This window comes from Nerophis ophidion, linkage group LG23 (assembly GCF_033978795.1).
Source record: "Nerophis ophidion isolate RoL-2023_Sa linkage group LG23, RoL_Noph_v1.0, whole genome shotgun sequence".
Classification (NCBI taxonomy): domain Eukaryota; kingdom Metazoa; phylum Chordata; class Actinopteri; order Syngnathiformes; family Syngnathidae; genus Nerophis; species Nerophis ophidion.
Window position 1 is genome coordinate 6923089 of NC_084633.1, and position 22532 is coordinate 6945620.

General features: G+C 40.7%; 1 protein-coding gene across 2 annotated transcripts in view; it reads left to right on the plus strand.

The window, feature by feature from the left end:
* Positions 1 to 22532, plus strand: part of cacna1ia (calcium voltage-gated channel subunit alpha1 Ia) — a 520467-nt gene that overhangs the window by 365473 nt on the left and 132462 nt on the right. For both annotated transcript variants that reach the window (XM_061885398.1, XM_061885399.1), the window contains exons 11-12: positions 19710 to 19861; positions 19959 to 20144. In XM_061885398.1, the coding sequence (XP_061741382.1) occupies positions 19710 to 19861; positions 19959 to 20144 (338 nt within the window). The remainder of the gene's footprint in view (positions 1 to 19709; positions 19862 to 19958; positions 20145 to 22532) is intronic.

The following is a 22532-nucleotide window of genomic DNA, read 5'->3' on the forward strand; positions in this document are numbered from 1 at the left end:
TCTTTGTTTTGTCTTGTCTTAACTTTCTTGTTGCCTCTTTTTGCACTGCTCTCCAAATCTAAACATTGGAACTATTTAACCGGCCTCAACAAAATTGACAAGATCTTGGGTTTGGGGGAACATGCTGTCGTGACGAAGCGGTTGCTGCTGGACGCACGACGGACTTTTGGGAGAAGAAGGAGGGCCGCGTGCCTGGCGACCCTTTTCTGTCGAGGATGTGAAGATATCTACCTATTCGGAATTATGACAACAGGACTTCTGCTGATTGGAGTAAGCGTTGCTCTGGTTTGTCGACAAATTGGAAGTTGCTGGCAGTCTTCAAAGTAGCCCAAAGCTGCCACAAATGATTGGAGGATGCGGGAAGAACTGTGGATTACATCTGACTGTCTACCCCGCAGTTTTTGAGGACCAGTCATAGACAATTTAGAGTGAAAAGCAAATTTTATTTTCACTCGCATACAAAATCATTCTAACTTGGATTGTTTCCCTGGCTTTGAGAGCAGCGAAGACACAACAAACTCCCTTCTTGTCTCTCATGGACACACACCTGTTGTTGTTGACTTTGGACGCGGCGGCACAATACATCGAAGTCTCGGAATAGAGACACACTACGGGTTTACACACACACACACACACACACACATCCACAAAAAATATACGCCACACATACACCCCCCCCCCCCCCCCCCCCCCCCCCCCCCAACGCCCTCGACGCAAATCCCGTAGGGGTGTTGAATGGATGGTCAGCGCCTGAGAGCTGCGGCCTACCACCATGACCTTTGAACTACCTTCCCTCTGTTGCTAGATATCTCGAGATGTATGTTGTAATATGTATATGTGCTTTGCTATGGAGGTTTTTTCCCACTCCAGACTGGGCCCCCTAGGAGGCCAGTGTAGATTGTATTTTTTTACTCATCCTTCCCCAGCGTTCACCTTTTACCCATCTTTTACGGGGCGCCTTATGGCGACCCATCAGCGTTCTTGTTCTGTAACCCTGTACACTGTTTGTTTGTCTAATCTTGAACAGGTTTGTGCTGAAAACAAAGTTCCGTTGTACTTGTGCAATGACAATAAAGACCTATCCTATCCTTTTCTAATTATTTCCCCCCCACTCTCCTTCCTGCCTTCCTTCCTCCCTTCCTTCCTGCTTCACCCCAAGTGTCTTGGCTTCTCTCTGACTCTCCCGCTTCTCCCTCTCTCTCACGTCCACCCACGCACTCTTTGACAGTGTTACGGAATAGTTGCTCTCTCCTGTCTCGGAAGACTCTAAAAATAAACGTGCGGATGAGGAGGGGAGGCGAGCGAGGCAGACGCCGGTTACACAGCAGTTTTTCGTCTCCGTTCCTAGCGAGTCGGTGCCAATGTGTTTCAAAGCCGGCGAATGTGGAAGCGCAAATTATTTGCATCCCGCTTTTGTCTGCCGCTCCTTTGAGCCGCTCCCCCTTTCAACACAGGCAGTAATACCATTATGGTTCCGCGAGGTACGACCTCATCAAAGTTCCTAAACAGGCGCTCGAGAACAGATGTGTCCCCGAACATTGGGAAATGTCCTGCTCGAGGCAAACATGAATGCGGTACCTTCAAGTATTGGATTGTGACCTCAAACATGCATAAGGCAGTTTGCAGTCGTCTTAAAAAAAAAAAAAGGAGGTTAGGTTCAAAGCCAAAACACGTCCATTCTCCGTTTGCTGTCTTTACACTGTTTCTGCTTGCAAGGAGTGCTGTGTGTGCGTTGTGTGTTGACTGACGTTGTATGCCAACATTGTCAACGCGGTGCACATCATGTTGATGAAAAATAAAAGTACTGGTATTGTTCCCAACCAGTATACCGTATTTCCTTGAAATGCCGCAGGGGCGCTAAATAATTTAAAACCTCTTCTCACTCCTGCGCTTACCAAAGGCATGCGGTAAAAGTAAGAATGCGCTAATTATTTTAAAACCTTCTCACGCCGGTGCTTACCAAAGGCATTCGGTAAATTTAAGCCTGCGCTTATAAATTTGAGTGTGATAGAAGGATATCATCATGAAAAGCACATTTAATAAAATACGTTATTATGGTGTTAACTTTACTTATGAATGAAGTCCATGCGCAGCTCCTTCTGATCAAAAGCATCAATAACTAGTTTATAGAAGTCTTCCTTATCTTTCTTCAGTTTTAAAAGTCTTTCTGTCTCGATGGAGATGTTCCTTTATTACCTCCTACTTCGATTGAAAGTCCAGTTTAGAAAACTGTTTTATTTTAGATATGTAATCCTCCATGTTAAAAGTGCAAGTAAGAGGAAAAAATAAACAATCGCTGCTCACTCTTGCTTTTTGTCACTTCTGCAACCTGAGGGTTGCAGGTTCGCTTCCCACCTATTGACATCCAAAATCGCTGCCGTTGTGTCCTTGGGAAGGACACTTCACCCTTGCCCCCGGTGCCGCTCACACTGGTGAATGAATGATGAATGAATGATTGGTGGCGGTCAGAGGGGCCGTTGTGTCCTTGGGCAGGACACTTCACCCTTGCCCCCGGTGCCGCTCACACTGGTGAATGAATGATGAATGAATGATTGGTGGCGGTCAGAGGGGCCGTAGGCGCAAACTGGCAGCCACGCTTCCGTCAGTCTACCCCAGGGCGGCTGTGGCTACTGATGTAGCTTACCACCACCAGGTGTGAATGAATGATGGGTTCCCATATCTCTGTGAGCGCTTTGAGTATCTAACAATAAAAAAGTGCGATATAAATCTAATCCATTATTATTATTATTATTATTCTGCAGCCGAGTTGTTGCAAGAAGGATCACTAGCGCCCTCTACCACCAGGAGGCGGGAGTGATTCGATGACTCATATTTGAGTTATGGTATATTAATAAAACGTAGCTGCTTACTGTTCTTTTTAGCATATTCAATAGCTTGGACCTTAAATTCTACTGAATAGCTCTTAATCTTCTTCCCTTTATGCGATTTCAAATTATTGAAATAAGCCTCCTCCATTTTGAAAATGATGACAGGTGAAGTGTCACTTGTGACGTGACGAGTTTGACATGGCGGAAATTCTAGACATATGTATGGCGTCACATTAGTGCCAAAAATCCAAGCGCATAATAACTGTTATCGCGCGCTGATTCTCCACATCGTGCGCGCAGGTGACACCCTTTTGCGCGCGTGTGGTGCCTTTGTGCGTCCGCGCGGTGCCTATGTGCGCCCGCGCCATCTTCGTTTTGGCACTTTGGGGCGTGTATGCTTAGACGGCCCCTCTTTTCTGATTGGTCAGGCGAAAAAGTATAGCAGAGCGGGTCATCGTCAATATGTATCAAGATGATACAGCTCCTGTCGACAAACAAATTTTAAAAAGTCCAAATTTAGTGGAGTTGTGGAAAATGAGAGAACATCAGATAGTTAATGAAGTGTCAAGATCAAAATCTTTCTTTTCATACACATACAACCAGTCCGCAGATGTCAGTCAATGATGGAAACTATATTTTCAAATATGTTTTCTTTCCTCACTTGTCTGTTTTAAAAAATATTTTTATTTATTTAAGATTTGTATATGTAAATATTGAATGTATGCCACAATGTGGGACTATTAATTTTCTTTCCTCTATCTACTTTAAGTTTACACCAGAGTCTACCCGAACCCACTTATCTATGCGTACTTCATATCAGGACCACATGATTAGCATATGGGCCTAATTATTGATGTTATGATTGCAATGACTATTTTAGTAGAATAATGAATGACAGGTTGTCACTACAATTAATGAATATGGTTTTAATATTACTATAAAAAGTATTTACGCTTCTGCAAACAACTCAAACTATGGAAAATTAGATATCAGCCTAGATCAGTACAGATGGCAGAGTTAAGAATAACAACAAAAAAAGCTAGCTCCATACATACGGCAAATTAAATCTGTTGAATCATGGTTGAACAAGACTTACTTGTTGAACCATGATAGCCCCATGAAAACCTGATTTCCTTTCTTTTTAATCCCGGGGAACTGCCCTCGGACCTTTCATCATAGATATGAATAAACACTCCATGTTTCTCCATCTTACCTCGGACAGCTGGTCCCCATCATTTTATTGATGTCAATGGTACATGTACTATTTAAATATACACATACATACATAAATTGTCATAAGAATGACATTTATAACAAATCGAACCGTTTGGAAATCAGTTGAAGTGTAGAATCAGCGGGCGATAACAGTTTTTATGCGCTTGGATTTTTGGCACTAATGTGACGCCAAACATGTACTATTTAAATAACCATAACTTGCTCAATTTTCAACTAATTTCCAAACTGTTCGAGTTGTTACAAATGTCATTCTAATGACAACGTATTGCACTTTTTTTGACAACAAGATTACGACTGTCAGAACTAAAATATTACCCTTTTATTCTTGCTACATCAACAATTTGTGTGAAGGTTTTTTTAATGAGTTTTGACCTTTGACACCATCTGCTCTCACTCAGTACGTGTCCATGCACTAAATTAGTCGGATTTCTCAAATAGTTTGTGTCAGGTTCAAACACTGATGACATCTATTAAAACAGACAAGAAGCAAAGAATCAAACAGAGACAGAATTCAAATTGGCTCAGTGAGGAGAAATGTGTACATATGTACCCTTGTACAGTGTCATTACGCTCTGCTAAAAGATTGCACCCCTCCTTCTTTTATTTGGACCTTCCCTGACTACATGGCAACAGCTGCTTCCAAAGGGACGGGGGGTCATAAACAGCCATTGCCTTTGATTCCAAAACAGTTCAAAATAAAAGGTTGGTTTAAAAAAAAAGGTCTTAAAAGATTTCAAAAAGAGGTTCATAGTAGAGTTGAAAAAAGAGGTGTCTGGAACTTGGGCAGATACTGCTTTCTCTCCGCTTTGTAGTTCTCGGGTTAAAACAATAAATCTCTGTTGATTACAATACATGAAAGAAACAGAAACAACTTCATGTTGCTTCCCCCATACACAGTGGAGTTTTACAAGCCTTCTTCAGGGTAGGTTCAAAGACAGCATTTGTCTTCTTGCCGGGATCTCATTTCAACACAAAGTATTGTGATAATTTAAATACAATTATTCTGAAAGTTTGGCTCTAGATAAGCCTCCTACAACCTGTGGAAAAACTTTAATATGATCGTAGTCGTTTCTTCAAAAATCAAACTACCACACCTGGATTATGCGATTGGAAACCAGATCTCTTGAGATTGTGTGTGCGCTGGAGAGGACCTTTTACGCATGCGTCAGTCTTACCATGCGGGATACAACCCGGAAGGAGATACCATTCCATAAAAAAATAGCGACAATTGTAATGAAGATGAGACTGTTTATTTGCTTCACATATTAAAATAATATTTTGAAGTGTGTTGATGGAAGAAAAGAAGAAACTGAGATTTATTTAAAAAGGTAGATAAGGAAATGTAAAATGCCGGCTTAATTCGGACTCCCGATCGAAATACGAACAAGATGAAAAATAATGAAACAGGCATATCAAAGGTGAATAATAAAGCGTGCACAAACCTCGTAACTCTGCATTTGTGTAATTTAACTGGTTAACAATTGCCATACTTGCCAACCCTCCTGGATTTTCCGGGAAACTCCCGAAATTCAGCGCCTCTCCCGAAAACCTCCCGGGACAAATTTTCTCCCGAAAATATCCCGAAATTCAGGCAGAGCTGGAGGCCACGCCCCCCTAACTCCATGAGGACCTGAGTGACGTGTCTGAGAGGGTGTCTGCCCAATGACGTTATAACTGTAGAATGATCGAGGGCGAGTTCTTGGTTTTTTATTTGGGTTTATTGTTAGGCAGTTTCATTAACGTCCTCCCAGCGCTATAACAACACACAACAACAGCAGTCACGTTTACGTCTAACACTCTACCCTCGGGCACTTCGTCTGCCGTAAACAGCATGTGACACTCTTAAACAGGACAATACTGCCATCTACTATACATGACGCACAAAACACCTCCCGGCAACTTCAACCCTTTAATCCTCCTCCCTTCACATCCTATCTCCCCGGATTCTATATAACCTAATGTAAATAATCGAATGTATTTCTAATGTATATACGTGGTCTTATGTTATGTGAACTCACTATGTTCTCTGCTGGCTGTACATATCCTACTAAGTCACACCTACGCTGTTTCAATGTCCATTTCTCTCTTGATGCAATTGTTGAGGACTGAAGTACTGAAATCAACCGAAGCTCCTCATCCCACCCCCAGATTGTAAATAATACTTGTGTGGTGACTGTATTATGCTGATAGTATATATTTGTACCATGAATTGATCAACGTGGACCCCGACTTAAAAAAGTTGAAAAACTTATTGCGGTGTTACCCTTCAGTGGTCAATTGTATGGAATATGCACTGTACTGTGCAATCGACTATTTAAAGTTAAAGTAACAATTAATAAAAGTTTCAATCAATCAATCATGCATTTGTGACAATAACATCTACTTTAGAAAGTGCAGTGCACAACTGCGCACATAACAGCTGTAAATATACTACTCCCCTCTTAACCACGCCCCCGACCACACCCCCAACCCCCCACCTCCCGAAATCGGAGGTCTCAAGGTTTGGCAAGTATGACAATAACTCTGTATTCCATACAACTGGCAACATAGACCAGAATAGGGTTGTACGATATACCGATATTAGCAGGTACTGCGATACCACTGTATCATATTTGGTACTATACCACCTCGGAAAATTACCGTTGATGTATGTAAAAAGTCAAAAATACCAAAATATAGCGTTATTTAGTGGAACGATTGTCATGGCCGTTGTGTCCTTGGGAAAGACACTTCATCCACTTTACTCTGAGTGCTGCTCACACTGGTGTATGAATACGAATGAATGTTTGACGGTGGTCAAATTGGCAGCCACGCTTCCGTCAGTCTACCCCAGGGCAGCTGTGGTAACAAATGTAGCTTACCAAAATCAATGTGTGAATGTGGAGTGAATGAATGATGGGTTTTCAGTGGTCTGTGAAGCGCTTTGAGCAGGGGTGTCAAACTCAAATACAGAGTGGGCCAAAATTTTAAACGGAACAAAGTCGCGGGCCAAGGTTGAACAAATTAACCTTTTAATAGGGACCCAAACACGTTTTGCATTAAATATTGAACAAGCAAGGCTTATACAACTTTAGTGACATGCAAAATCCAGTTTCAAATAATAATAATAATAATTAAAAAAATATCAATGGCATATCAAATAACATTTAAAAAAAAATTATATGCCTTTTTTTTTCTATTTGCAATCTTCTTAGGTAAATATCAATTTTTTTTTTACAGGCTAATAATAAATTTGAAAATAAAATAACAATAATGAATGAACCAAACATTCAAACCTTGAAGTAGCAAGAAAAAATGCATGAATAAAACGTACATTTTTGGTCAGTTTGCTGGAAGTTTTCCGGAAGAGTTAGTGCTGCAATGGGTTCTGGGTATTTGATCAGTTGTGTTACATTGCGGATGTTCACCCGAAATGTGTTTGTCATTTTTGTTTGGTGTGGGTTCACAGTGTGGCGCATATTTGTAACAATGCTAAAGTTGTTTATACAGCCACCCTCAGTGTGACCTGTATGGCTGTTGACCAAGTATGCCTTGCATTCACTTGTGCGTGTGTGTGTGTGTAAAAGCCACAAATATTATGTGACACGCTGTTAGTATGGAGGAAAAACGGACGTGACGACAGGTTGTAGAGAACGCTAAAGGCAGTGCCTTAAATGCACTCCCCCAATATAGTTGTCCGGGTGGAAATCGGTAGAAATTCAGGAAAATGGTTGCCCCGGGAGATTTTCGGGAGGGGCACTGAACTTTGGGAGTCTACCGGTAAAATTAGGAGGGTTGGCAAGTATGAGTATTAGCGGTGAATGCTGTGTTACAGCGGCACTGATGCTGTATAACACCGGCGGGCCAGCTCTAGTGCTAAATTGATATTGCCTCAAGGGCCAAATTAAATTTCACGGCGGGCCAGATTTGGTCCGCGGGCCAGAGTTTGACACCCATGGCTTTGAGTGTCTAGAAAAGTGCTATATATATCTTATCATCATCACTATTGTTATTATTGAAATGCATGCACATAAATAGTATCCAAACCACAAGGAAGTGACTCGGACCAGTCCAAAGTTCCAGTGGACCGAGACCGATCCTTTTCAGCCCACTTGTTTCGTGCATGCCAGGAACAGCATGTTTTTGTTTTTATCTTTGTAAAGGCAAGATATGTGATGCAAGGATCACATTATATGTGCAGGTGTTGACTGTAATATATGTAAAAAATCTCCAGGTTGACAGATTTGACTTTGAAGCTTCATTGCCCCGCTCATTCATTGGTATTCACTGAGTGAGGACACTAAAGAGGAAATAAAAGATGACTCATGATGAAAGAGAAGTGGAAAGGCTACAATAAGAAAAATGGCTCCTGGATTGACAGATAATGAGGAAGAGGAGGAAAAGCTGGCAAAGTAAGGAAGGAAATGATGATGTATTAGCCGTTAAGCTGTGGCGTCGCATCCTGCAGACAGCTCTGTCAATAGTAATAAATCTCATTTTCACTGTTTCTGCTGGGGAACACGTCAATGTCACTGCGAATCTTTGGGCACAGTGTGGAATTCTACCTATAATGCCTGTCATTGGTATTCCATATGAGTTGGGAAATTGTGTTAGATGTAAATAGAAACGGAATACTATGATTTGCAAATCATTTTCAACCCAAATTCAGTTATTTGCACTACAAAGACAAGATATTTGAAGTTCAAACTCATAACCTTTATTTTTTTTTTTTTTTGCAAATAATAAATAACTTAGAATTTCATGACTGCAACACATGCCAAAGTAGTTGGGAAAGGGTATGTTCACCACTGTGTTACATCACCTTTTCGTTTAACAACACTCAATACACGTTTGGGAACTGAGGAACTAATTGTTGAAGCTTTGAAAGTGGAATTCTTTCCCATTCTTGTTTTATGTAGAGCTTTAGTTATTCAACAGTCCGAGGTCTACGCTGTCGTATTTTACGCTTCACAATGCGCCACACATTTTCGATGGGAGACTGGTCTGGACTGCAGGCGGGTCAAGAAAGTACCTGCACTCTTTTACTCCGAAGCCACTCTGTTGTAACACGTGGCTTGGCATTGTTTTGCTGAAATAAGCAGGGGCGTCCATGATAACGTTGCTTGAATGACAACATATGTTGCTCCAGCACCTGTATGGACCATTCAGCATTATTGGTGCCTTCACAGAAGTGTAAGTTACCCATGCCTTGGCCACTAATACACCCCCATACCATCACAGATGCTGGCTTTTGAACTTTGCGCCTATAACAATCCGGATGGTTATTTTCCCCTTTGTTCCGTTTGACACCATGTTTGACACAGTTTCCAAATATAATTTGAAATGTGGACTCGTCAGACCAAAGAACACTTTTCCACTTTGCATCAGTCCATCGTAGATGAGCTCGGGCCCAGAGAAGCCGGCGGCGTTCTTGTGTGTTGTTGATAAATGGGTTTTGCTTTGCATAACAGAGTTTTAACTTGCATTTACAGATGTAGCGACCAACTGTAGTTACTGACAATGGTTTATGAAGTGTTCCTGGCCCCATGTGGTGATATCCTTTACACACTGATGTCGGTTTTTGATGCAGTACCGCCTGAGGGATCAAAAATCTGTAATACCATCAGCAGTGATTTCTCCAGATTCTCTGAACCTTTTGATAATTTTACGGACCGTAGATGGTAAAATCCCTAAATTCCTTGCAATAGCTCATTGACAGATGTTGTTCTTAAACTGTTTGACAATTTGCTTACAAATTGGTGACCCTCGCACCATTCTCGTTTGTGAATTACTTAGCATTTCATGAAAGCTACTTTTGTACCCAATCATGGAACCCACCTGGTTCCAATTAGCCTGCACACCTGTGGGATGTTCCAAATAACTGTTTGATGTGTATTTCTCAACTTTATCAGTATTTATTCCCACCTTTCCCAACTTCTTTGTCACGTGTTGCTGGCATCAAATTCTAAAGTTAATGATTATTTGCAAAAAAAAAAAATGTGTATCAGTTTTAACATCAAATATGTTGTCTTTGTAGCATATTCAACTGAATATGGATTGAAAAGGATTTGCAAATCATTGTATTCCGTTTATATTTACATCTAACACAATTTCCCAACTCATATGGAAACAGGGTTTGTAGAAATGAATCCATGTTTATTTGGGCTTTAACAAAATTGACAGATTAGCTCGCAAGATAGCAATTTGGATAAAAACAGGAGGGGCATGGAGACTTTTTCTGACCTCCACCTAAGGTGAGCAATCCTAGTTTTGATCAACATCAAATTTCCCGCATATGTCTAAATTTTGTCATTCATCATTAATGATTAGTGTTGAGTGATGCCATTGATTTTCTTTTCGATTCCGATACTCAGGCTAGTATCAGTGATACCGATTCAATACTTTGAGCAAACAAAGCTATCTATCCATCCATCCATCCATCCATCTTCTTCCGCTTATCCGAGGTCGGGTCGCGGGGACAGCAGCCTAAGCAGGGAAGCCCAGACTCTCCTCTCCCCAGCCACTTCGTCTAGGTCTTCCCAAGGAATCTTGAGGCGTTCCCAGGCCAGTCGGGAGACATAGTCTTCCCAACGTGTCCTGGGTCTTCCCCGTGGCCTCCTACCGGTTGGACATACCCGAAACACCTCCCTAGAATCACCTGACCAGATGCCGGAACCACCTCATCTGGCTCCTCTCAACGTGAAGGAGCAGCGGCTTTAGAAAGCTAATCTGCTAAAATTGTAAAAAAATTGTAAATTTCAAATAATACCTGTCTCATAGCATAAAGATACAAGACGGAGGTATTTGTTTATTTTTATTAAGATACTGCCTTGTAAAACTATATAGTCAAGCTAATATAAGATACATTAGGACAATTCGAAGATGAAAAACCAAGAAAAATAGATTAAAATCCTACACAATTAGCTAAACAGCTAGCGTAAAATGGTAGCCTGCTAACGTTGGCATGCTAGCACATGACTGGATTAGAGAAAACACCAAAATGCACTATTCGTAGGTGTAAACATACATTTGCTAAAAAGCTAGAATAAAACATTAGCATGCCGATGTTAACATGATAATATAAGAGACGTTAGCATAGTTCTATGTTGGGAGGAGTACCAAATTGCATGATTTTTAGGTTGGATGGAAAGCTATCAAAAAATAATAGCCTCCTAACATTGGTATGCAAATGTCAAAGACGTTAGCATACTTCTAAAATGGTGCCAAGTATTAACATTCATGATTTTGAGGTTAAAACATACATTATCTGAAAAGCTAGCGTAAAACCTTTGCATAATAACCTTAGCATGTTAGCGTTAGCCGGCTAATATAAGATACATTAGAATACATCTAAGATGGTACAAAGTATCAAAAACCATGATCAATATATTAAAAACATACACAATTAGCTGAAAAAGCTAGCATAAAACGTTAGCATTTCCATGTTAACATGATAATATAAGAGACATTAGCATACTTCCATGTTGAGAGGAGTATTAAATTGCATGATTTTAGGTTAGATAAAAAGCTATCACAAAAACAATAGCCTGCTAACATTGGTATACTGATGTCAGAGACTTAAGCATACTTCTAAATTGGCGCCGAGCATAAACATTCATGATTTTGAGGATAAAATATACATTATCTGAAAAGCTAGCCCAAAAGCTTTGCATGCTAAATTTAGAATGCTAGCGTTAGCTAGCTAAAATAAGAAACATTGGAATACATCCAAGATGGCACCGAGTATCAAAAATCATGATCCATATATTGAAAACATACATAATTAGCTGAAAAAGCTAGCATAAAATGTTAGCCTGCTAACACCAGCATGCTAGCACATGACTGGATAAGAGGAAATACCAAAATGCACTTTTTGTAGGTGGAAACATACAAAATCTGCTTAATAGCTAGGATAAAACAAGTTAGCATGTTAATATAAGAGACGTTAGCATACCCCCTAGATGGCACCAAGTATCCCCCCCCCCCCACACACACACACACACACCGTTGAGGTGGGGGTGGGAGAGGTTGAAGAGACGCGGGGTTTGGTGGTAGCGGGGGTGTATGTTGTAGCGTCCCAGAAGAGTTAGTGCTGCAGGGGGTTCTGGGTATTTCTTCTCTTGTGTTAAAGTTGTGTTACGGTGCGGATGTTCTTCCGAAATGTGTTTGTCATTCTAATTTGGTGTGGGTTCACAGTGTGGTGCATATTTGTAACAGTGTTAAAGTTGTTTGTACGGCCACTCTCATTGTGACCTGTATGGCTGTTGACCAAGTATGCCTTGCATTCACTTATGTGTGTTTAAATGCCGAATATATTATGTGACTGTGTCAGCCTGCTGTTTGTATGGACGAAAAGGGGAAGTGACGACAGGTTATAGAAGACACTAATGGCAGTGTCTTTAAGGCACGTCCCCAATATCGTCGTCCGGGTGGAAATCGGGAGAAAATCGGGAGAATGGTTGCCCTGGGAGATCTTCGGGAGGGGCACTGAAATTCGGGTGTCTCTCGGGAAAATCGGGAGGGTTGGCAAGTATGCTTGTAGCAGCAGGCCCCCAATAAAACTACATCATTCCTCAAACTCAGCTAGCCTCATACAAAGCCAGCTGATACCTTTACTTATCGTCCAAATAAGTACGTCCACCTCCTTGTGACATCACAACGTAGTCAGACTGCAAAACACCTCATCTAGACACACCAAGCTCACGCCCAAATACATGCACCTTGGGATTTGATGCTCTGGCATTGTTTACAGGGAGAATCCAACATTGTAGCAACATTTAAAAGTCGGAAAAGACAAAAAATAATAATATTTATTTTTTAATTACAAACCCCGTTTCCATATGAGTTGAGAAATTGTGTAAGATGTAAATATAAACGGAATACAATGACTTGCAAATCCTTTTCAACCCTTATTTATTGAATACACTACAAAGACAAGATAGTTGATGTTCAAACTCATAAATGTTTCCTTTTTTTTTGCAAATAATAAACTTAGAATTTCATGGCTAAAACACGTGACAAAGTAGTTGGGGAAGGGCATGTTCACCACTGTGTGACATCACCTTTTCTTTTAACACCCCTCAATAAACGTTTGGGAACCGAGGAATCTAATTGTTGAAGCTTTGAAAGTGGAATTCTTTCCCATTCTTATTTTATGTAGAGCTTCAGTCATTCAACAGTCCGGGGTCTTTGCTGTCGTATTTTACGCTTCATAATGCACTACAACTTTTCGATGGGAGACAGTTCTGGACTGCAGGCAGGCCAGGAAAGTACCCACACTCTTTTTTTTTTTTACGAAGCCACGCTGTTGTAACACATGCTGAATGTGGCATGGTTTTGTCTTGCTCAAATAAGCAGTGGCGTCCATAAAAAAGACAGTGCTTAAGTGGCAGCATATGTTGTTCCAAAACCTGTATGTACCTTTCAGCATTAATGGTGCCTTCACAGATGTGTAAGTTACCCATGCCTTGGGCACTAATGCACCCCCATACCATCACAGATGCTGGCTTTTGAACTTTGCGTCGATAACAGTCTGGATGGTTCGCTTCCCCTTTGGTCCAGATGACACGATGTCGAATATTTCCAAAAACAATTCGAAATGTGGACTCGTCAAACCACAGAACACTTTTCCACTTTGCATCAGTCCATCTTAGATGATCTCGGGCCCAGATAAGCCGGCGGCGTTTCTGGATGTTGTTGATAAATGGCTTTAGCTTTGCATAGTAGAGCTTAAACTTGCACTTACAGATATAGCAACAAACTGTATTTAGTGACAGTGGTTTTCTGAAGTGTTCCTGAGCCCAGGTGGTGATATCCTTTAGAGATTGATATCGGTTTTTGATACAGTGCTGTCTGAGGGATCGAAGATCACGGTCATTCAATGTTGGTTTCCGGCCATGCCGCTTACGTGGAGTGATTTCTCCAGATTCTCTGAACCTTTTGATGATATTATGGACCATAGATGTTGAAATCCCTAAATTTCTTGCAATTGCACTTTGAGAAACGTTGTTCTTAAACTGTTTGACTATTTGCTCACGCAGTTGTGGACAAAGGGGTGTACCTCGCCCCATCCCTTCTTGTGGAATCTGTTTTTATACCCAATTATGGCACCCACCTGTTCCCAATTAGCCTGCACAACTGTGGGATGTTCCAAATAAGTGTCTGATGAGCACTCCTCAACTTTATCAATATTTACTGCCACCTTTCCCAACTTCTTTGTCACGTGTTGCTGGCATCAACATCTAAAGTTAATGAGTATTTGCAAAAAAAAAAAAAAAAATGTTTATCAGTATGAACATCAAATATGTTGTCTTTGTAGTATATTTAACTGAATATGGGTTGAAAATGATTTGCAAATCATTGTATTCCGTTTATATTTACATCAAAGACAATTTCCCAACTCATACGGAAACGGGGTTTGTAGAAAATTGCAAACGCATTGTTATCCTTCTGTATGGAAATAGCAACAAAGGACTCTTTGCATAGAGAGAGTGTTTATGGAGATGGGGACATTCCGGATGTATTATCAAACAGTGGCCGGATGAGTGGATGAGTTTCTATCGTGCTCACAGTCCCAGTGGACCTTTTATCTTAACAACATTACAACCACATCCACGTTGAGTGGATTTAAACTGATTTCCTTCCGCCACTTTTTTCTCTCCTCTCCTGTCGACCTGTCCTGTCGTGCCCTCCCTGATCGACAGCAGGGTATTGATTTAGAAGAGATGGGTCCGCTTGATAATGAGGCTGGCAGGAGAAAAAAAAAAGGAAAGGAAGGGAGAGGAAGTTAGGAAGCTAGAGGGGATGAAGATAGATTGGGGAGAAAAAGCGGATTAAAGCAGGGGGAGTGGGGGGGGGGGGGGTGGAGGTGCGTGAGTCTACTTTTTCTCTGACATGGTCCGCAGACTTTGGCAGAGCTCATTGCCGGTTTTTGTCTGCTGGCTGGAAGTCGTCTGTGGTATCAGAGACCATGGCGTTAGTCATAATATCACAAAACCATTGAAGTAGGCACGTTGTGTAAATGGTAAATAAAAACAGAATACAATGATTTGCAAATCGTTTTCAACCTATATTTTTTATTTAACAGACTGCAAAGACAAGATACCTAACGTTCCAACTGGAAAACGTTTTTTTTTTTTTGCATAAATATAGTAGATCATGTGGAATTTGGTGCCTGCAGCATGTTTCAAAAAAGCTCTCACAAGTGGCAAAAAAGACTGAGAAAGTTGAAGAATACTCATCAAACATTTCTTTGGAACATCCCGCAGGGGAACAGACTAATTTGGAACAGGTGGGTATCATGATTGGGTATAAAAGCAGCTTCCATGAAATGCTCAGTCATTCACAAACAAGGATGTGGTTAGGGTCACCACTTTGTGAACAAATGCGTGGGCAAATTGTCCAACGGTTTAAGAACAACATTTTTCAACGAGCTATTGCAAGCAATTTAGGGATTTCACCATCTACGGTCCATAATATCATAAGGTTCAGAGAATCTGGAGGAATCACTGCATGCAAGTGATGATATTACGGACCTTCGATCTTTCAGGGGGTACTGCATCAAAAAGTGACATCAGAATGTAAACGATATCGCCACATGGGCTTAGGAATAATTCAGAAAACCACTGTCAGTAACTACAGTCGGTCGCTACATCTGTAAGTGCAAGTTAAAACTTTTCTATGCAAGGCGAAAGCCATTTATCAACAACACCCAGAAACGCCGCCGGCTTCGCTGGACCCGAGCTCATCTAAGATGGACTGATGTAAGGTGGAAAAGTGTTCTGTGGTTTGACAAGTCCACATTTCAAATTATTTTTGGAAACTTTGGACTTTGTGTCCTCTGGAACAAAGAGGAAAATAACTATCCGGATTATTATAGGTGCAAAGTCCAAAAGCCAGCATCTGTGATGGCATGGGGGTGTATTACTGCCCAAAGCATGGCTAACTTGCACATCTGTGAAGGCACCATTAATGCTGAAAGGTACATACAGGTTTTGGAGCAACATATGTTGCCATTAAAGCAACGTTATTGTGGACGCCCCTGCTTATTTCAGCAAGACAATGCCAAGCCACATGTTACAACAGCGTCTCTTCATAGTAAAAGAGTGCGGGTACTAGACTGGCCTACCTGTCTTTCCAGAGCTGTCTCCCATTGAAAATGTGCGGCGCTTTATGAAGCGTAAAATACCACAACGGAGACCCCGAACTGTTGAACAACTTAAGGTGTACATCAAGCAAGAAAGGGAAATAATTCCACCTGAAAAGCTTAAAAAATTGGCCTCCTCAGTTCCCAAACCTTTACTGTGTTGTTAAAAGGAAAGGCCATGTAACACAGTGGCTAAAATTCCCCTGTGCAAACTTTTTTGCAATGTGTTCCCGCCATTAAATTTTAGGTTAATGATTTTTTTTCAGTTCAAACATGAAGTATTTTGTCTTTACAGTCTATTCAATTGAATATAAGTTGAAAAGGATTTGCAAATCATTGTATTCTCTTTTTATTTACGAATTACACAGCGTGCCAACTTCATTGATTTTGGGTCTTGTACTTGAATACATATTTGTCAAATAAAATTGCAACTTTTTCCTTGTTAATAATGAGTTTAAACTTGAGAAAACTTTTTTGTTGTAATTCTGCAATTGAATTCCGTTTTATCATGGCAGTATTAACTTTTGTTTTCATTTAAAATAATTTAAAAACCTGTTTGCCACCCAACATTATAAAACACCCTCATTTAAAGGCCTACTGAAATGAGATGTTCTTATTCAAACGGGGATAGCAGGTCCATTCTATGTGTCATACTTGATCATTTCGCGATATTGCCATATTTTTGCTGAAAGGATTTAGTAGAGAAAATTGACGATAAAGTTCGCAACTTTTGGTTGCTAATAAAAAAATCTTGCCTGTACCGGAAGTAGCAAACAATGTGCGCGTGACGTCACAGGTTGTAGGGCTCCTCACATCCTCACATTGTTTATAATCCTACCCACCAGCAGCAAGAGCAATTCGGACCGAGAAAGCGACGAGTTCCCCATTAATTTGAGCGAGGGTGAAAGATTTGTGGATGAGGAAAGTTAGAGTGAAGCACTAGAAAAAAAAGAAGAAAAAGGCGAGGGCGGTGAGAGCAATTCAGATGTTATTAGACACATTTACTAGGATAATTCTGGAAAATCCCTTTTCTGATTATTGTGTTACTAGTGTTTTAGTGGGGTTATAAAGTCATACCTGAAAGTCGGAGGGGTGTGTTGACCGCCAGTGTCTCTGATGGAAGCCATGGAGGAGCCAAGAAAGTGGCAGCTGCCTTTTTGACAGCTGCTGTAGGAGGACGCAAGCTCCGCTCATATCTCCGGTAAGAGCCGACTTATTACCACAATTTTCTCACCGAAACCTGCCGGTTGACATGTGGTCGGGAAACATGTTCGCTTGACCGCTCCGTTCCATATTAAAGCGTCACAACAAACAAAGAAACACCGGCTGTGTTTTGGTTGCTAAAAGCAGCTGCAATCCACCGCTTCCCACCAACAGCATTCTTCTTTGAGGTCTCCATTATTAATTGAACAAATTGCAAAAGATTCAGCAACACAGATGTCCAAAATGCTGTGTAATTATGCGATTAAAGCAGACAACTTTTAGCCGTGAGTGGTGCTGGGATAAAATGTCCGCTCCAACCAATAACGTCACAAGCACGCGTCAACACAAGCGTCATCATTCAATTTAAAATTGCAATTTAGTAAACTAAAAAGGCCGTATTGGCATGTGTTGCAATGTTAATATTTCATCATTGATATATAAACTATCAGACTGCGTGGTCGGTAGTAGTGGGTTTCAGTAGGCCTTTAAGGTTTCGTTGTAATATTGAAATATTATTCAAATGTTATGTTCTCGGACAACTTCAGAAAAAGATCCATACATGGTTAATTAAATCCAAATCATTAAAAATTAGGGGTGGGCAAATTAATGCGTTAATTACGCGTTAACTCATCAATCTATTAACGCCGACAATTATTTTATCGCACATTTGCGTATGTTGTTTACATGCTTTTATTTTCTAACGCCTTTTCTTAACAAGATGGCATCTCCCGGATGTACTTCGGCGTGGAGGGGCTCTTGGTAAAGATGGAATATTTGGCAAAAATACCGGACAATTCTGCAAATTTCATGGCTGGCTTACAGCGTGGTCACTCCAGGATCACTTACGACCGCCAGGCAATTCTGAATGTGGATAGATCGGGCTGTTTTGGACTGAATGACGCGTGCTTGCTAGATCGGCTAGCTAGCATGGGAATACATCCAGCGGCCTGTGAAGCAGCAGAGTATATGTGCTGTCTGTCTATTTATGAATAATGCAGACGAGGAGTGTTGGCTGAGTTCTTAAGGTTTACTTTCAGAGCGTGCATATCACAACATACAAGATGCCGTCATGGCGACACAACCTATACCGGGCTACCGCGCATGCTCGTCACTCCTGTTGCATGCTGGGTAGGGTAGTTCTTTTTTTCCCTGGCTCATAACATCACAATATAGTACCATGTATATGATGCGTTCAATTTATCAAAGCACCAAGCAAACAATCGGAAAATTCCCATCATATCAATTCCTAGATATGGTGATAATTATTTTAAGTGCACTACGCAGAATAAACACAACATTATTAATATTGCTACTACGGATAATTTGATCAAAAATTCCCTAAAACAGCCCACTACCTATAATATAGGTTTTTTAAACATAAGATCCCTGATAAAAAAAAAATGTTTCTGCTGTTACCTCAGAAATTGCCTGTTCAGATGTTGATTGTGGCTCAGAGATTTGTATGTAGATTATATTTATTTTCCATAACAAACAGGATAACTTAAATACCCTGGCAGTGGCAATAAGCTTAAATGTTTGTATTTACATTTTTTGAGTTGATTTTCATAAAATATGCTATTTAACTGCTACTGTTTAACAAGGACTGATTTAAATTATGTTTGCACAACAAATGTTTTGCCGCTTTTGTTCATGTGGGAGAATATTCCAATAAAGGTGCACTACACACTACTTTTGAATTCATTATTGGGCTTTGCGTATACAATGCAGTTAATCGCGAATAATCGGAGAAATAGTGCGATTAACTTCCATTAAAATTTTTAATCGTTGCCCAGCCCTATTAAAAATACATTTTTTTTTCTTAACTCATGTGTTCACTTTTACCAAAATAGTTACTGCTAGATTGCAATATAAAAATCCTCGTAGTGTATATCTTGGCAGCTTGCAGGGCTAGCTGCTAACACACTGCAAACACTCTTTTATGGCCTCCAACCAAAGAGGGACACGTGATCACAAAGACTCTAACCACGTTGAAGAAAATATTGACGTGCCTTCTTTATATATATATTTTTTAAATAACTCGTGAGATTTGGAGCCGTCAATTTGATGAGCAACAAATAAAATCAAACCCTATTTATGTTAAAGAGCCATATGGGGGCACAAATAAAATATTCCGTTGTTTTATAACCGTGTCAATACAGTGCTGCTCCCTTTTGTCCATGAAGTGAAATCTGGACTTTATATTAGCCAATGACTTTTTAATTCTTTAACAATGTCTGATTATAATGAGCATCGTAATTGTAAAGCCATTCAACCGAATCAGGTCAATTTAATCAATTCTGTTTTCTTTTTTTGTTCAGCCTGAGGAGCTGACCAATGTTCTGGAGATCTGCAACATTGTTTTTACCAGCATGTTCACCTTGGAAATGATCCTCAAGCTGACAGCGTTTGGCTTCTTTGAGTACCTGAGGAACCCTTACAACATCTTTGACGGCATCATCGTCATCATCAGGTGGGACCTATCCCTGGAAAATAACAAAACCACAACCTCATCTTGTCTCCCATCTTCTTGTGTCTTCTACCGTTCTACGACTCCTGGACGGTGCCAGTGTGTGTGAGATCATCGGTCAGGCGGACGGCGGGCTGTCAGTGCTGAGGACCTTCAGGCTGCTGCGGGTCATCAAGCTGGTGAGGTTCATGCCAGCCCTCAGGCGCCAGCTGGTGGTCCTGATGAAGACCATGGACAACGTGGCGACCTTCTGCATGCTTCTCATGCTCTTCATCTTCATCTTCAGGTATCTTTCACAGCATGGGTCGCCAACCCTCATATCGCTATCTACCAGTCGATATTTGAGATTTTTCTGGTTGATCGCAAAAATATTAGGCAAAAATGTGTATCAGTATGATATCAGTACATAACAACCGCACCCGGGGAGTAACCAACAGACGGTTTAAGAACAACATTTTTCAGCGAGCTATTGCAAGGAATTTAGGGATTTCACCATCTATGGTCTGTAATATCATCATAAGGTTCAGAGAATCTGGAGGAATCACCGCACGCAAGTGATGATATTACGGACCTTCGATCCTTCAGGCGGTACTGCATCAAAAAGTGACATCAGAATGTAAACGATATCGCCACATGGGCTCAGGGACATTTCAGAAAATCACTGTAACTACAGTCGGTCGCTACATCTGTAAATGCAAGTTAAAACTTTACTATGCAAAGCGAAAGCCATTTATCAACAACACCCAGAAACGCCCCCGGCTTCGCTGGGCCCGAGCTCATCTAAGATGAACTGAGGCAAAGTGGAAAAGGTTTCTGTGGTCTGACGAGTCCACATTTCAAATCATTTTTGGAAACTTTGGACGTTGTGTCCTATGGAACAAAGAGGAAAATAACCATCCGGATTATTATAGGTGCAAAGTCCAAAAGCCAGCATCTGTGATGGCATGGGGGTGTATTAGTGTCCAAGGCATGGCTAACTTGCACATCTGTGAAGTCACCATTAATGCTGAAAGGTACATACAGGTTTTGGAGCAACATATGTTGCCATTAAAGCAACGTTATCATGGACGCCCCTGCTTATTTCCGTAAGACAATGCCAAGCCACGTGTTACAACAGCGTCTCTTCAAAGTAAAAGAGTGTGGGTACTAGACTGGCCTGCCTGTATTTCCAACCCGTCGCCAACCCGTGGATCGCTATCTACCAGTCGATATTTGAGATCCTTCCGGTCGATCGCAAAAATATTAGGCAAAAATGTGTATTAGTATGATATCAGTTCATAACAACCGCACCCGGGGAGTAACCAACAGACCCGCAATCAGGCAAGCATTTTAAGACCTGGACATCCCACTGCTCTCGACACGCATTTCTTGACATGCTCAAAAATCATCGAGCTGCAACAATACATAAGGCTGACTGTTGCAACACGTTGGACATTTTCTCTCATCCAACTTTAAACAAAGACCATCATCGCTCGGGAAGAGAAGCGAACGAGCCAAATACTAGAATCTGTGAACATTGCTCCAAAGTACACATTTCTTATTGTTTTATTCTGCATACAAAAGTAAACATTGGCAGTAAGGCAGTAATATTTGATGAAACAAGGCGGCAGCTAAAGGGCTCTTAGGAAAAAAACTGCTGTTTTTCCGGCGCTGACGTAAGACAACCATGTGACTCGCCTCCCGTATGTCAGTGTTTTTCAACCACTAGTGTGCCGTGGGATACAGTCCGGTGTGCCGTGGGTCCGGTGTGCCGTGGGATATTATGTAATTACACCTATTTGGGTTAAAAATATTTTTTGCAAACCAGTAATTCGAGTCTGAAAAATGTGTTGTTGTTGAGTGTCGGTGCTGTCTAGAGCTCGGCAGAGTAACCGTGTAATACTCTTCCATATCAGTAGGTGGCAGCCGGTAGCTAATTGCTTTGTTGATGTCGGAAACAGCGGGAGGCAGCGTGAAGGTAAAAAAAGTGTCTAATGCTTAAACCAAAAATAAACTAAAGTGGAGTGCTCCTAAGAAAAGGCGCTGAAGCATAGGGAAGGCTATGCGGAACAAAACTAAAAATTAACTGGCTACAAAGTAAACAAAAACAGAATGCTGGACGACAGCAAAGACTTACTGTGGAGCAAAGACAATGTATATCCAAACATGACGTGACAAAAAGTGTGCCTTGCCTCAAAAAAGGTTGAAAAACAATGCCGTATGTAACCACAGGATGAACAAATATACTACATTACTATGACTATAGTGGCCGTAAACAAATAACTTCTACAGCAGGGGTGCACAGGGGCCATCTGTGGCCCAGGACTCGTTTGACATTGGCCCTGTGCACATTACAGAAAACAAAACAACGGCAATAAACACAAAGCGATAAAGCCAAAATGTGGAAATCAGACAATAATAACAATACAAAGCTTTGTCTTTAAAAAACTAAAACAATATATATATATATATATATATTTTTTTTTTTAAATATATATATATAAAAATGTATATATATATACATATATATATATATATATATATATATATATATATATATATATATATATATATATATATATATATATATATGTATATGTATATAAACACACATCTATAAAACTGTTATTTTTTTGCTGAGACCAGGGATCTTGGGCTCAAAAAGGTTGGTGACCACTACTTTACAGTATATGAG